Raw genomic sequence first — 13,730 nt, forward strand, 5'->3', positions numbered from 1 at the left:
AGTTCAAGGCCACCCTGGGACTACATAGTGAATTCCAGGTCAGCCTGGACTACAGCAAGACTCTACCTCAAAAAATAAAGTAAGGCGGTGTGGTGGCGCATGCCTTTAATCCCAGCACTTGGGAGGCAGAGGTAGGAGGATTGCCATGAGTTCAAGGCCACCCTGAGATGACAGTTAATTCCAGGTCAGCCTGGACCAGAGTGAGACCCTACCTCGAAAAACCAAAAATAAAATAAAATAAAATAAAATAATAAAAAATAAAAAGTTTTCTAAAAGATTTTTTTCCTGTCCTCCTTGCCTTCTTAAATTCAGTGTGTCCTATGGATGCTATTACTGGATGTTGTATTTTAAAATTTTTGGTGGTCTTGGGGATTGACTGACCTGTGTATGTAAGACAGTGCTCTATGGGTGAGTTATATCCCCAGTCCCCGACCTATCTTTTCCCCCTCCCAACATCAGGGTTTTTTTTGTTGTTGTTGTTCATTTTTTGGTTTTTCAAGGTAGGGTCTTGCTCTAGCCCAGGCTGTCCTGGAATTCACTATGTAGTCTCAGAGTGGCCTCAAACTCACAGTGATCTTCTGCCTCCTGAGTGCTGGGATTAAAGGTGTGAGCCACCACACCTGGCTACAGGCTTTTTTTTTTTTTTTTTTGGAGGTAGGGTCTCACTCTAGCTCAGGCTGACTTGGAATTCACTATGGAGTCTCAGGGTGGCCTCAAACACATGGCGATCCTCCTATCTCTGCCTCCCAAGTGCTGGGATTAAAGGCGTGCGCCACCACGCCGAGTTTCTTTCTTTCTTTTTTTTTTTAATATTTGAGAGAGAAAGAGGCAGATGTGGGGGGGGGGGAGGGGGAGAGAGAATGAGAATGGACAGGGCCTCCAGCCACAGCAAACAAACTTCAAATGCATGCATCTCCCTGTGCATCTGGCTGATAGATACTGGGGAATTGAATCTGAGTCCTTAGCACCATAAGTGGTAAGCCATCTCTCTAGCCCTCTTTTTTCATGGGGGAGAATTGGCATGCCAGAGCCCCTAGCCACTGCAATCGCACTCCAGACACATACACCACCTTGTGTACATGAGTCACCTTATGCTTCTGGCTTATGTGGGTTTTTTTTGGGGGGGGTCAAATCTGGGTTCTTAGGCTTCATAGGCAAATGCCTTAAATGCTAAACCATCTCTCCAGCCCCCCACCCCCTCTCTTGAGACAGAGTCTCCCATTGCCCATGCTGGTCTTCAACTCCTGATGTTCCTGCCTCTACCTACTAAATGCTGGGGTACAGTCTTGCTCTGGCCCAGGCTGACTGGAATTCACAGCAATCCTCCTACCTTGGCCTTTAATCCCAGCACTCAGGAAGCAGAGGTAGGAGGATTGCTGTGAGTTCAAGGCCAGCCTTTATATATACTCACTATAGAGTGAGATCCAGGTCAGTCTGGGCTAGAGTGAGACTCTGCCTTGAAAAAACTTAAAAAAAAAAAGAAGACACTAAGAGTGTAATACAGTTCCTTTCCCAGTGCAGACTTACTCTCCACTCCATACAATGGTCACTTCTTTGAATTTTACAGGCTGGCCTCAGATGGCCTCGATCCTCCTGCTGCCACCTGCCAAGTGCTATGAATACAGTTTTGTTTTTCCAAGGTAGGGTTTCACTCTAGTCCAGGCCGGCCTTGAACTCACAGCAATCCCCCTACCTCTGGGATTAAAGGCATGCGCTACCACGCCCAGCTTTTTTTTTTTTTAATTTTTTTAGCTAGGGTCTTCTCTAGCTGAGGCTGCCCTGGAATTCACTATGTAGTCTCAGAGTGGCCTCAAACTCAGTGATTCTCCCATCTCTGCCTCCTGAGTGCTGGGATTAAAAGTGGCACCACTGACCAGGACCAGGAAGTAACTTTAGTTGGGAGGATCTGATGGATATGGAAGTGGACATGGATTTGGGGACGGCTACAGTGAATATGGAGGTGGACCTGGAGGTGGCAATTTTGCAGGTAGCCCTGGTTATGGAGGAGGAAAAGGGTATGGTGGTGGAGGACCTGGATATGGCAACCAGGGTGGGGGCCACGGAGGTGGTTATAACTATGGAGGAGGAAATTACAATGATGTTGGCCACTATAACCAGCCACCTTCTAATTATGGTCCAGGAGGCAGTGGAGGAAGTGGGGGTTATGGTGGGAGGAGCCGATACTAAGTGTCTTCCTACTTGCCATGGCTTCGCTGCATAAATAGGAGGGATGAGAGCCCAGAGGTAACAGAACACCTTCAGGTTATCGAAATAACAATGTTAAGGAAACTCTTATCTCAGTCCTGCATAAATATGCAGTAATATGACAGAAGACACCAGAGCAGATGCAGAGAGTCATTTTGTGAATGGACTGGATTATTTAATAACATTACCTTACTGTGGAGGAAGGATTGTAAGAAAATGTCTTTGAGACAGTTTCTTAGCTTCTTAGTTGTTTCTTTCTAGCGGCCTCTGTCAGAGTGTAGAAGCATTCCTTCTTTGATAATGTTAAATTTTAAGGTTCAGGTGACATGTGAAACCTTTTTGAAGATTTTTCTCAAAGTTTTAGAGAAAAGCTATTAGCCAGGATCATGGTGACATAAGGTTTTTCCTTAAAAAATTTTCAGAGCATGTGTAGAGTTAAGCTGTTATACATTAATGAGTTAATAAAATAATTCTAAAAGAAAAAAAAAAAGTGGCACTACCATGCCTGGTCACAGGCAGTTTTTAACCCCTTTCAGGGACTGAACCATAGGAACACAGGCTGGGCAGCCATGTAGAAAGAAGTCACTCTGCCCCCTGCTGGCCTTAAGCAGAAGGGCCGGGATTTCTTTTTGCTTATTATTAAGAGGCCACGTTCCTCCTGCAGACATGGACTTGGGAGAGAACAGAAATTGAAAGGAAAAAAAAAAAAAAAACCCGCTTAGATCACACATCTTTTATCTTTAATTTTGGGGGGAGATGTATCTTCTGCATTAGCTGCAGAGACAAAGGGATGGGCAGAGGCTAAGAAAAGCCCTGTCTGTATGCCAACACTCCTGCTTCATCTCCCGAAGTGAAGAGGTCAGGAAACCAGCTGCATCCATCAGAGACCCCGTGTTCCTTAGATACTCAGCTTTGGGGGCTGGAGAGATGGCTTATTGGTTAAGTCTCTTGCTTGCAAAGCCTGATGGGCTGCTGATGGGCTGGGTTTACACATCAAGCCAGATGCACAAAGTGGTGCCTGCGTCGGGAGTCATGCGCAGTGACAGGAGGCCCTGGGGTCTGTTTTCTCGCCCTCTCTCTCTCACAACTTGACTCCATACCAGATTTCCCCTGAATAGTATAATTTTCTTCACCCTCCCAAAACCCAAGAAAACACACCAACTGCTTCAGAGTATTTCTAGGTTCCGTTTTTTTATGGGCATTTTTTTTATTTCAAATAATGAAAAATATCCCCTGGGCTCTGTGGGGTTCCCCATACTCCCCTCCCCTCACTGCCCTTCAAGTCGCCTTAGCAAATCTGTTTCAATAGCAACACTTTCTAAAAATAAACAATTAGCACTGACTTCTCTGCTCGCCCTGCAGAACCAGAGGAGCTATTCATCTGCTGTCTGTGAACCAGCAGCACCTCTTTCTGACGCCAGGTCTCTCTAGCTGTTGCACCCAAACAATGCATTCCTCTTCAGAAGAACTAGAACTTCTTATCAGTTCCCAATTCCTCCCCCTGACACCCATCCACATCAACCAAGTTAAGGAGGTAGACAGTCAGGATACATATGTATATATATATAAATTTTAAACCCTAGTTGATTTCACCCCCAAGCCTTTCATCCCACCCTCTCAACCCCACCCATGGGATTTCACTGAGATTTCTCCCAACAGTTATTTGGAAAAGATGAAACAAAACAAAACAAAACAAAACAAAAGTTCAAGGTCTTGGTGCTCAGCCCAAGGGGCTCCATGTGCTGGGTCACCAATGGGCAGGGGTTTCTGCCCCTTTAGCCTGCACCCGAGCTACCGCCTGACCCTGACTGCAACGCAGGGAGGCCAGGAGCCAGCACGGGACCCAGGAGGGCAGCGTCGAGGATCTGGAGGAGCCCCAGGCAGCGTCATTCAACTTGGCCACTGTGGATGAACACAAAAGGAAAAAACGAACAAATAAAAACAAAACAAAATACTGTCAAGTAATAGGGGAAAAAAGCCCTTCCTTTCACTCCCAGTCTCTACCCCACAGTCACCATGAGGGCACATGCTTCAATGGTGTCCATAAAGGAGGTGCAAAAAATGGAACATTTCACCACTTTCCTAGCCACAAACAGGTATGCTTTCTGTCTTTCTGATATCCTCATGGAAAACAAGAGAAAAGCAATTCTTTAGACATCAAGTAACTGGAGGTTTCCGTGGGGTAAGATGCCATCCCGGGCAGGTCAGGGCAGGACCACAGCCACTGGCAACAGTGGGGTGGTGACTGTGCGGAGGTCAAGGTCAGACCACACACTTGCTTGAGGGGATTTCATAATCTGGATTTCAAGTGCACTTGACTTTTGAAATGACCTTCCTTGCTAAGAATGCATTCCTCTTCCATACAGGAGCAGGTGGCAAGTATGGAATATAGCTTGTTTCCTTTTCTGAGTCGTGCAACTAAGATTTGCCTGCTTTCCTTATTCCTCCAACCTCTCCATTTTGCATGTGTGTGTATTTTTAGGGTACTGGGCTTTGAGCATGCCATGCAAGCACTCTACCACTGAGCTATATTCCCCAGCCTTCTGAATGACAAAGGCTCTCACTAAGTTCCAGACTGGTCTTGAACTTGTACTTTTCAGGAGCTGGGATTACAGATTGGCTTGAGTTCTCTATTTCTTCTATTCCTTCCTAAAAACCAGATTTATTATGAACATCAGTGTTGACGACTTGAACTGACCAATAGAGAAGGCAGCTCAGACAGAAAAGAAAAAGTACAGAATTCGAGAAGATCGAAGATGAAGAAAACGTACAAAATTATATATATATTTATATATATAATAACATGACATATCTATGTACAATATGGTTGGGACAGCTGAGGAAACTATACAACGATGTTCAGCATTTTCCCCTTCCCACATGGACTTTAGATTAAGAATGACAGCATGAGGAAATGGAGCAAGAAACACAAAAATTATATACAATTACGAATGACAGTCAAGGAGTTTGGGGACCAAGGATCCTGCTCTCTCCATTCCTTTCTCACCTTTTTCCTATCCAACCTGAAGATGACAAACACAAAACTAAGCGGCCACTCAGGAGGGCAGTGTGTGCAAACCTTCCTCCCGCATGCACACCAGCCCCAGCCATTCTCAATGGCTCACCAGAACTTGCGGGAGGGAGGAGAGGGCAAGAGCAGACAACCTCTGCGCTCTTACTTGGGTAGTTCTCAGTCTGGGCCTCTCTGTCCTCACTAGCAGGCGGCATTCGGTAAGATTCAGGCCAAACTGGTGAGAACTAGATTAAAGATACTGCTCACCACGGCCCTTTTCTTCCCCCTGCTCCTGAATTAGCACTACACATCCTTGTCACACAAAAGCTGGGGAGGGGGCTTTAGGCTCTAGTCGGGCAGATTTCTATCTTCCTTCCCGACACTTTCCCCAGCTTCCACCACAGTGAGTCATCGCATAGGAACCCGCTGCTCCAGCTTTGCAGTAGCACAGAGCTCTAATGGTCAGCTCAGCGCTGGCCTCCCCTCTCCACTGCTCTCTCACGACAAACCTAGCTCCCATGACATCTGAAGCCCGTGTCTCCACATGGGCCTGACTGAGCATGTTTCCTCAGGCCATCAGCTCTGCTGCCAGAGAAGCTATTTAGCAGCTAGGGTCCAGATGTAGACCCAGAAACATAGGCAGTTTCTTCAGGCTTTCCCCCCTTAATCCTCAAGCCCATTCTATCTATGAGGTTCTGTTGCTTAACTTTATAGCTCTCAAATCTCCACACTTCTCTCTCCTCATGTGGCTCCCACCCCAGAACTTTCCTAGTGGAGGCTCAGTCAAGGGCCTTCTTCACTTTTGGTTATGATGAGCAGCAGTTATGGCAGGTATAGGATTATAGAATCAGAATTGATCTTAAACATATTTCATTCTATTTTACAGATGAGGAAACAGAAATGCAGAGAGATTAAATAACCAAACTAAGGTTTTCTATCAGTACTGCTAAGACTGAGTGGAAGGAAACAGAACCCATCCATCTCCACCAGCCCACAAGACTTTCAAAAGCAACACGCTGGAGGAGATACGCAGTGCCATCTTTCCAAGACCAATGCTCATCAATCGTTGCGTCACTTGAGAACCAGAGCAAGGGGAGAGGTACTGGGTGAGGGAAGTTGGGTAGGCACTGCAGTTTCAGGCGAGCACGCCGCTTTTTCTTTTTGAGGGTTCTCTAAACCTGCCATAATGGAAACGTGAAGCGTAGCAGCCTAAGGGACAAACACTCAGAAGCACAGAAAGCATGTCTTTCAGTCTACCTTTCCCAATGACCAGGGAGGTTAGCCTTGGGATATTAAACCTGCCACACCATTCCAAGACTCAGCCTAGCCAATTCTGGGACATTCTCTTTCAAAAGGAGACATCACATCTCACGCGTTCCTCACAAAAGATAAAAGTTTGCAGCATTATCCAGTCCTCATCTTTTCTATTTCGGGTCCCTGTCTGGGCTACAGTGAGCATGTACAAGTCTCAACCAAAGAAAAGAACCCGGAGCCCTTCTTCAACCTACACAATGTCTCAGCAGCCCCGGGCAACGTGTTTTCCTGGCTAGCAAGCTGAGCTCTGAGTAGGTGCCCATTCCCTGCCTACAACATAGAAAAGTCCAGTGGGCGAGGAAGGGGAGGAGATGGGGGTAGGTTACCCCGCCAGCTTGCTGGTGACGAGCGAGGACTTTCTCTGGGGGAGGTCCTGAGGGGTGGGGATGTGGTCACCAGTCACCAGGCTCCTGTCTGCTCCTGCACTGGGCAGCTGCTTGTTCTTCATCTTGGCTTTGGCCATGTTGTAGTCTCCTGAGTCAAAGTACTTTTGCTAAGAGGCAAGAGGAGGTTTAGGTGAGTACGCAGCGTGGGATCTTCTGACACCCGCTAGACACCGCATTCACTCTCCCACCTTTCATGATTACATGCATGTGTCGTCTACCCAAAGACTATGTCAGGTGCATAAGCGGTTTCCCAGAAAAAGTATGTATTTCCAAGTTTACAGGACAGCTCCTACATCAACCAGGCTTACTTACTTACTTCATAAAGGCTTACTAAAGAAGCAAAGCAAGTTTGATGCTAGGGAAACAAATGAATAAGATTCATAACTTTTTTTTTCCCCTCAAGATTGAGTTTCACTATAGCCTAGGCTGACCGGGAACTTACTCTGTAGACCCAGGTTGGCCTTGAACTCACAGCAATCCTATCTCTCACTCCAAAGTGCTGTGATTAAAGGTCTGTACCACCACACCAAGCTAAGATTCATACATTCTTATTTATTTATAGGGCTGAGACTAATTCCAGAATTAGCATATCAACCTGAAACTAACAACCTCAAAATTAAAAATTCTTCTCAGGCCAGGACTAGAAACTGGGCTTGTTCATAAGGATAATGTGTATTCCCTGACTCCCACCACACCCACACATGTTCCATGGCTGTGACAAGCTGCCCACGCCTAGCCTGCCATTGGTGAGGTAAACTGCAAATGAGCACCCCACATTATCATCTGTGACTAAGGCTGAGTGACTGGGACTCTCCACAGGGATGTCTCACTCACGAGGAGCACACACTGTCCAATTCAACTCTGGCAGTGTCTCTGTGAGCTTAAGGTCAAGACAGAGCTGATCAGGAAATAGGTAGCCTCGAAGATTAACTTTCCATTGGTGGAAAGACCATTCTGGCTTTCTTGTTGTTTTTGAGGTAGGGTCTAACCCTAGCTCGGGCCAACCCTGACCTCATGGCAATCCCCCCACAACCCTGTCTCAGTCTCCCCAGTGCTGAATTACAGGCATGAACCACAACATCCAGCTTTTTTTTTTTTTTTTTTTTTTGGTAGTGAACCTATGCTAGAAAGTGCTTTGCCATGAAGCTACATCCCCAGTACAGGAAGAACACTTGAGATAGAAAAAAATTCCTCTTTTTTTGCTCTTCTGAGAATGTCTCATTCTGTAGCCCAGGCTGTCCTTTGTCTAATAATCCTGCCTCAGACTGTCAAGTGTTGGTATTAACAAGTATGAGTCACCCTCACCCAGGTATAATATGTCTCTTTAAGGAGTATGGTTGATATCTGGTGCTAGATATCTGTTCAAGTTGAAGATTTCTGAATATTTTACTGAAATGACACATCCCCAAATTCATCTCTAATCCTTAACAAGTACACACAGTCATAACTCCCACAACTCAGACAGGCAATGCCTGGGGGCAGACTGCATTTCCAGCCTCCAGTCTCCTTCCTTCATTTCCTGTTAAGACTACACACTCAAATTCCTCCACATTGCCTACATTCCCTGCAAGGGAACTAATTTATCAGAGATTTTACAAGAAGCTCTTTTCCAAGTTTCTTTTTTCTTTTTTCAAGGTAGGGTCTCACTCTAGCTCAGGCCGACCTGGAAACTATGGAGTCTCAGGGGTAGCCTTGAAGTCATGGTGATGCTCTTACCTCTGCCTCCCAAATGCTGGGATTAAAGGTGTGCGCCACCACGCCCGGCTCTTTCCCAAGTCTCTAACTTATCTCTATTGCCTATTAAGATCTCCACAAAAACATGCACTAGACCCTCTACACACGTCACTCACAGAGCCCTGCGGCTCCACAGTAATGGGTAAGAGACTGCCCCATACCCCTTTCTGGAGCCTCTTCATTAGGAAGTCGGAGCCTCCGGGCTTTTGTCCTAGGCTTGGATATTTGGCCTTTAGCTTTGCCTCCTCAGCTCTCTCAGGGAGAATGCCTTCTTTCTCCTGCGTGTCCTAAGGAAAATAATTAAGCCAAAGAAAATTAAAGACGGAGAAACAACTACTTCTAATATCTGATAACCCTTATATTATCGACTTTTCCTAGAGATCCACCCACTTGTAAACATGCTACCTCCACTCAGCTCTTAAAGCTAGACCTTTGTTCAAATGACTGTATTATGAGAAAAAAAAAGACAAGCTGCTTCTCGACCATGCCCAGGAAGCCACCATAGTAACCTGGGGGTACTGACTGACAGCTAGTACCCACACACACATTGGAACCACGGAATGGCGCAGCTCACTCAGCACAGAAGGTAGGAAGACAACGAGAAAGGGCTGGGAGGGCTTCTGGTGATACAAGAGAAATGGGGGGGGGGACACTCAGTGGTTCAGTGGTTAAGGTGCTTGCTTGCAAAGCCGATTGACCTAGCTTTGATTAGCCTGTACCCATGCAAAGCCAGATGTACAAAGTGGCATATGCATCTGGAGTTTGCTTGATGTGGCTGGAGGGCTTGTATGCCCATTCTCCCACTCCCCACCCCTTGCAAATAAATAAATAAATATATATATATATATATATATATATATATATATATATATATATATATATATATATATATATATATATACATACATACATACATATACAAACAGGAAGGTTCCCATCTCAGCTGTCCTGCAGGGCAAAGAGCTAAGTCCTCAGGCTTGTTCTCTAATCCACACTTTAAGCTTCCCTGTGGAAGAGGCTGCTGTGAGGCCCACTCCAAAGATCACCTGAGTAAAGGCACATCAACATTCCTGCAAGCGTAGTGGCAAGAAGTTGACAGGAAAGCAAGAGGCACAGGATGGTTCAACCAGAATTACTTCATAAAGGCTTACTAAAGGAGCAAAGCACTTTTTTTTTTTTTTTTTTTTTTTTTTTTTTTTAGGTAGGGTATCACACTAGTCCAGGCTGACCTGGAACTCACTTATGTAGTCTCAGGGTGGCCTCAAACTCATGGCAATCCTCCTACCTCTGTCTCCCAAGTACTGGGATTAAAAGCATATGCCACCATGCACAGCATAAAGCAAGTTTGATGCTGGGAAAAGAAATGATTCAGATTCCTATGCTCTTGCTTTTTTTTTTTTTTAAAACGTAAGTAGGGTCTCACTCTAGCCCAGGCTGACCTGAAACTCACTCTGTAGTCCCAGGCTGTCCTTGATCCTACCTCAGCCTTCCAAATGCTGGTCAAAAGCATGCACCACCATGCCTGGCTATATGGACATAGTTTGTTTGCTTCTTTTTAAAAATTATTTTATTTACTTGAGAGAGACAGAGAGAGAGAGAGAAACAGGCAGATAGAATGGGTATGCCACAGCCTTCAGCAACTACAAATGAACTCCAGATACATGTGCAATCTGGCTTATGTGGGTACTGGGGAATTGAACCTGGGTCCTTTGACTTTGCAGGCAAACACCTTCCCTGCTAAGCCATCCCTCCAGTCCCCATAGTTTCTTTCTTACTTGTTTGCAAGGAGGGAGAAGAGAAGGAGAGGTGAGGGAAGAAGAGAAAAGGGAGAGAAGGATGGAAGGAAGGAGGAAGGATATGAATATGAGAACCCCAGGGCCTCTACCTACTCCAAACTCCAGGTGTATGTGTCACTTTGTGATTTGGGTTTATGTGGGTACAGGAGAAGCGAACCTGGGTCATTAGGCTTTGCAGGAAGTACCTTAACCACTGAGCCATCTCTCCAGCTCCAAGATATGATTTTAACATTGAGAATGTTAAGGAACAGTGGCTTAACACTTGGAAAGCAGAGGTAGCAGGATCACCATGAGTTCAAGGCCAGCCTGAGACTACAGTGAATTCTAGGTCAGCCTGGGCTAGAGAGATAAAAAAAAAAAAAAAGAAAGAAAGAAAAGAAAGAAAGAAAAGAAACAGTAGCTTCACAAGTAGTTTTCATTAAAAAAAAAAAAAACAAAAACCAGCATCTACCCTAAGTGGAGAAATACCAAGAGTTCAAATGGCTTGCAGGGCTCTCACAGATGTCTCTTGCCTTTATGGGCCTTGCTGCTTTTTACTTATTGATTGACTAATTTACTAGTTTTTTTGTTTGTTTTTGAAGGCAGAGTCTTACTCCAGTCCAGGCTGACCTGGAATCCACTATGTATTCTCAGGCTGGCCTCGAACTCACATTGCTCTCCCTACCTCTGCCTCCCGAGTGCTGGGATTAAAGGAACGTGCCACCATATCAGGTTAGTGATTTTTTTTTTTTTTTTTAAGGACCAGAAGTCAATGGGTGGCTCTTCTTAGTGGAACCCTCCTTTGAAAATCAAGAACTGGGCTGGAAAAAATGGCTCAGCAATTAAAGACACTTGCTTGCAAAGTGTAACAGTCTGGGTTTGATTCTCCAGCAAAGCTGTATGTACAAAGTGGTGCATGCATCTGGAGTTCATTTGCAGTGGTGTGAGTCCCCTGAGTCTCTCTGTCCCTCAAACAAATAAAACAACAAATTATACACACACATACATGTATACATATATACAAACACTATATATCCTCAATCCCAGTACTCAGGAAGCAGAGGTAGGAGGATCGCTGTGAGTTTGAGGCTAGACTGAGACTCTACCTGGCCGGGGGAGGGTGGGGGTAGAGAAAAGGAGGCCTGGTGTGGTGGTGCATGCTTTTAATCCCAGCACTCGGGAGGCAGAGGTAGGAGGATCAGGTCAGCCTGGGCTAGAGAGACACCCTACCTTGAAAAACCAAAAAAGGAAAGAAAGAAAGAAAGAAAGAAAGAAAGGAAAGAAAGGAAAGAAAGGAAGAAAGAAAGAAAGAAAACCAGGAACAGATGTAAGATTAAGTGTCCTCCAGACCTGTTAAATAAGTCAGACATAGAGCCCAAGAAGGGAGTGCGATGCTCATGGTGTCAGTGTTTCCATCACAGAATGGCAGATGGGCTAAATTCCAATGCCTTGGAAGTGGGGGGGTGGGGAAGGGTGGTGATTTCTCCCAAGGACTCGGTAAGGGGTCTGTCTTTCCAAGGCCACATTTCCAGTGCTGTATTGGAACTCCCCCCCCACCAACTGCCACCATTTTTTTTTTCCTTTGTTTTTAATCGAGGTAGGGTCTGGCTCTATCCCAGGCTGACCTGGAATCCACCGTCGTCTCAGGGGTGGTCTCAAACTCCCGGCGATCCTCCTACCTCTGCCTCCCCAGTGCTGGGACTAAAGGCGTGCAGCTCACCACGCCCGGCTCGAGTTTTGCCACCTTTAACTAGCCTTGGTAACACCCTCCCCTCCCCCAAAGCTGGTCCTTTTTAAACGTCTCTTATCTCCTCTTTACTGTTCCGTGGGCTGAGGATTCAGTCGGGCCCGGGGCCTGGTTGCTGGGCCACTTGCCCAGACTGACAGAAATCAGCACATCAACAAACCCAGGACCCCCCAAGCCAACCCCCTTTCATTCACCAGGTTCAGGTCTTTCCAAACACCCGCCCACGCCCCAAGCTCGGCCAATGGCAGTACAGCTTCCATGCCTGGAGCCCTCGGCCTATAGGCCAATCAGGAAGGGCGTCCCGCAGACTGACAACCGGACCGACCAATCGGTGCCCAAGTACCGGGCCGCGTCGAAGGGCAGCCAACGCGACCAGACGAGAGTGGCCAACCCGTGCAGAGCCCCAGGCCGCGGAGACCAATCCGCTGGCGGGAGGCCGTCTCCTGTCCCCTCCCCCTGCACCGCGGTCGCCCCTGCTCGCCCGCATCCCCCCCCTCCATTTCACCTGTTTCTCCTCGCCCGTCTCCTCCGCAGGGTTTTCCTCTTCTTGTTTCTGGGACATGGTAGGACCGGGACAGTGGAGTCTTTCTAGGGGACCCGGGAAGTCAACCGGAGAAGGGAAGGGGGAGGGGAAACGGGGGTAACAACCTGAGCTGCTGCTTCGCCTCCTGTCACTATGGTTGCTCCAGTCAAAATGGCGGCCCCGGCCCGTGACGTCGACACCGCCCCTTCCCAGGGGAGCCAATGAGAACGAGAGGGACAGGGGCAATGATGTAACGACCTACCAATAACCGTTGGGCAAAGGCGGGTTCCAAGGCGGCGACGGGCAAGCTGGGAGACCAACCAGGAAAGAGAACGAGCCTCCAGGACCAATGGAAAGCCTGCAGGGTCTCTTTGGGGGCGGGGCTTATAGGTTTTTGTTGGGGGGGATGCTGGTTGGGTGGGCTGAGATTTCCTTCAGCTCACACCCTCAAACTGGAGAGCCTAGATTCTGGAAACCTTTTATTCTCTAGTGGAGAGGATGAAGCCTCAAGCGCTGTTAGCAGAAATAAAGTGGGAAGGCCAACGTGACTTGAAAGTGATTTGTCAGGGGATGGCCTGGAGAGATGGAGTCCCTCCGTGTGTGTTTACGTTCCATACTTTCACCTTATCCATGGCTCTGTAAGAGCCATGCTGTGGATCCTGAATTCCTTGGACTTGGAAACACAGTTCTGGGCATATGGAAAACATTTAGCAACCACAGTTAATAGTACTTGATGCAAAACAGACCTATAGGTTGTTCAGTTGTGGTTCCTGGCCTCCATGGCAACTCACGCCTGTAATTCCAGAATTCAGAAGCAGAGAGATCTTGGCGAGTTCGAGGACAGATTAGGCTAGATGAGGGAGACATTCTCTCTCTCTCTCTCAGATGGTCGTGGTGCATAACCTAGGCTGGCCTATAAGCTCCAGAAAGGAGGGTGCATGCCTGGCTTCTTCAAGTTCTGTTTTTCTGAGGCAAGGTCTTAACTCTAGGCCAGGATGACCTAGAACTCACGCTTTAGCAGTTAGTGTTTTCT

At 46.8% G+C, this 13,730-nt stretch overlaps 1 protein-coding gene across 1 annotated transcript; it reads right to left on the reverse strand.

Annotated features, from left to right (window-relative positions):
* Nucleotides 1–3,377: 3,377 nt before the first annotated feature.
* On the reverse strand, nt 3,378–12,875 carry Ensa (endosulfine alpha). Its single transcript, XM_045138442.1, has 4 exons — nt 12,680–12,875; nt 8,814–8,939; nt 6,859–7,025; nt 3,378–4,107 (listed from the first exon to the last, which is right to left on the reverse strand). The coding sequence occupies exons 1-4, from the start codon at nt 12,734–12,736 to the stop codon at nt 4,092–4,094; spliced, it is 366 nt and encodes a 121-aa protein (XP_044994377.1). The 5' UTR covers nt 12,737–12,875; the 3' UTR covers nt 3,378–4,091.
* Between the last annotated feature and the right edge of the window lie 855 nt (nt 12,876–13,730).

Source organism: Jaculus jaculus, chromosome 19 (genome assembly GCF_020740685.1).
Source record: "Jaculus jaculus isolate mJacJac1 chromosome 19, mJacJac1.mat.Y.cur, whole genome shotgun sequence".
NCBI lineage: Eukaryota > Metazoa > Chordata > Mammalia > Rodentia > Dipodidae > Jaculus > Jaculus jaculus.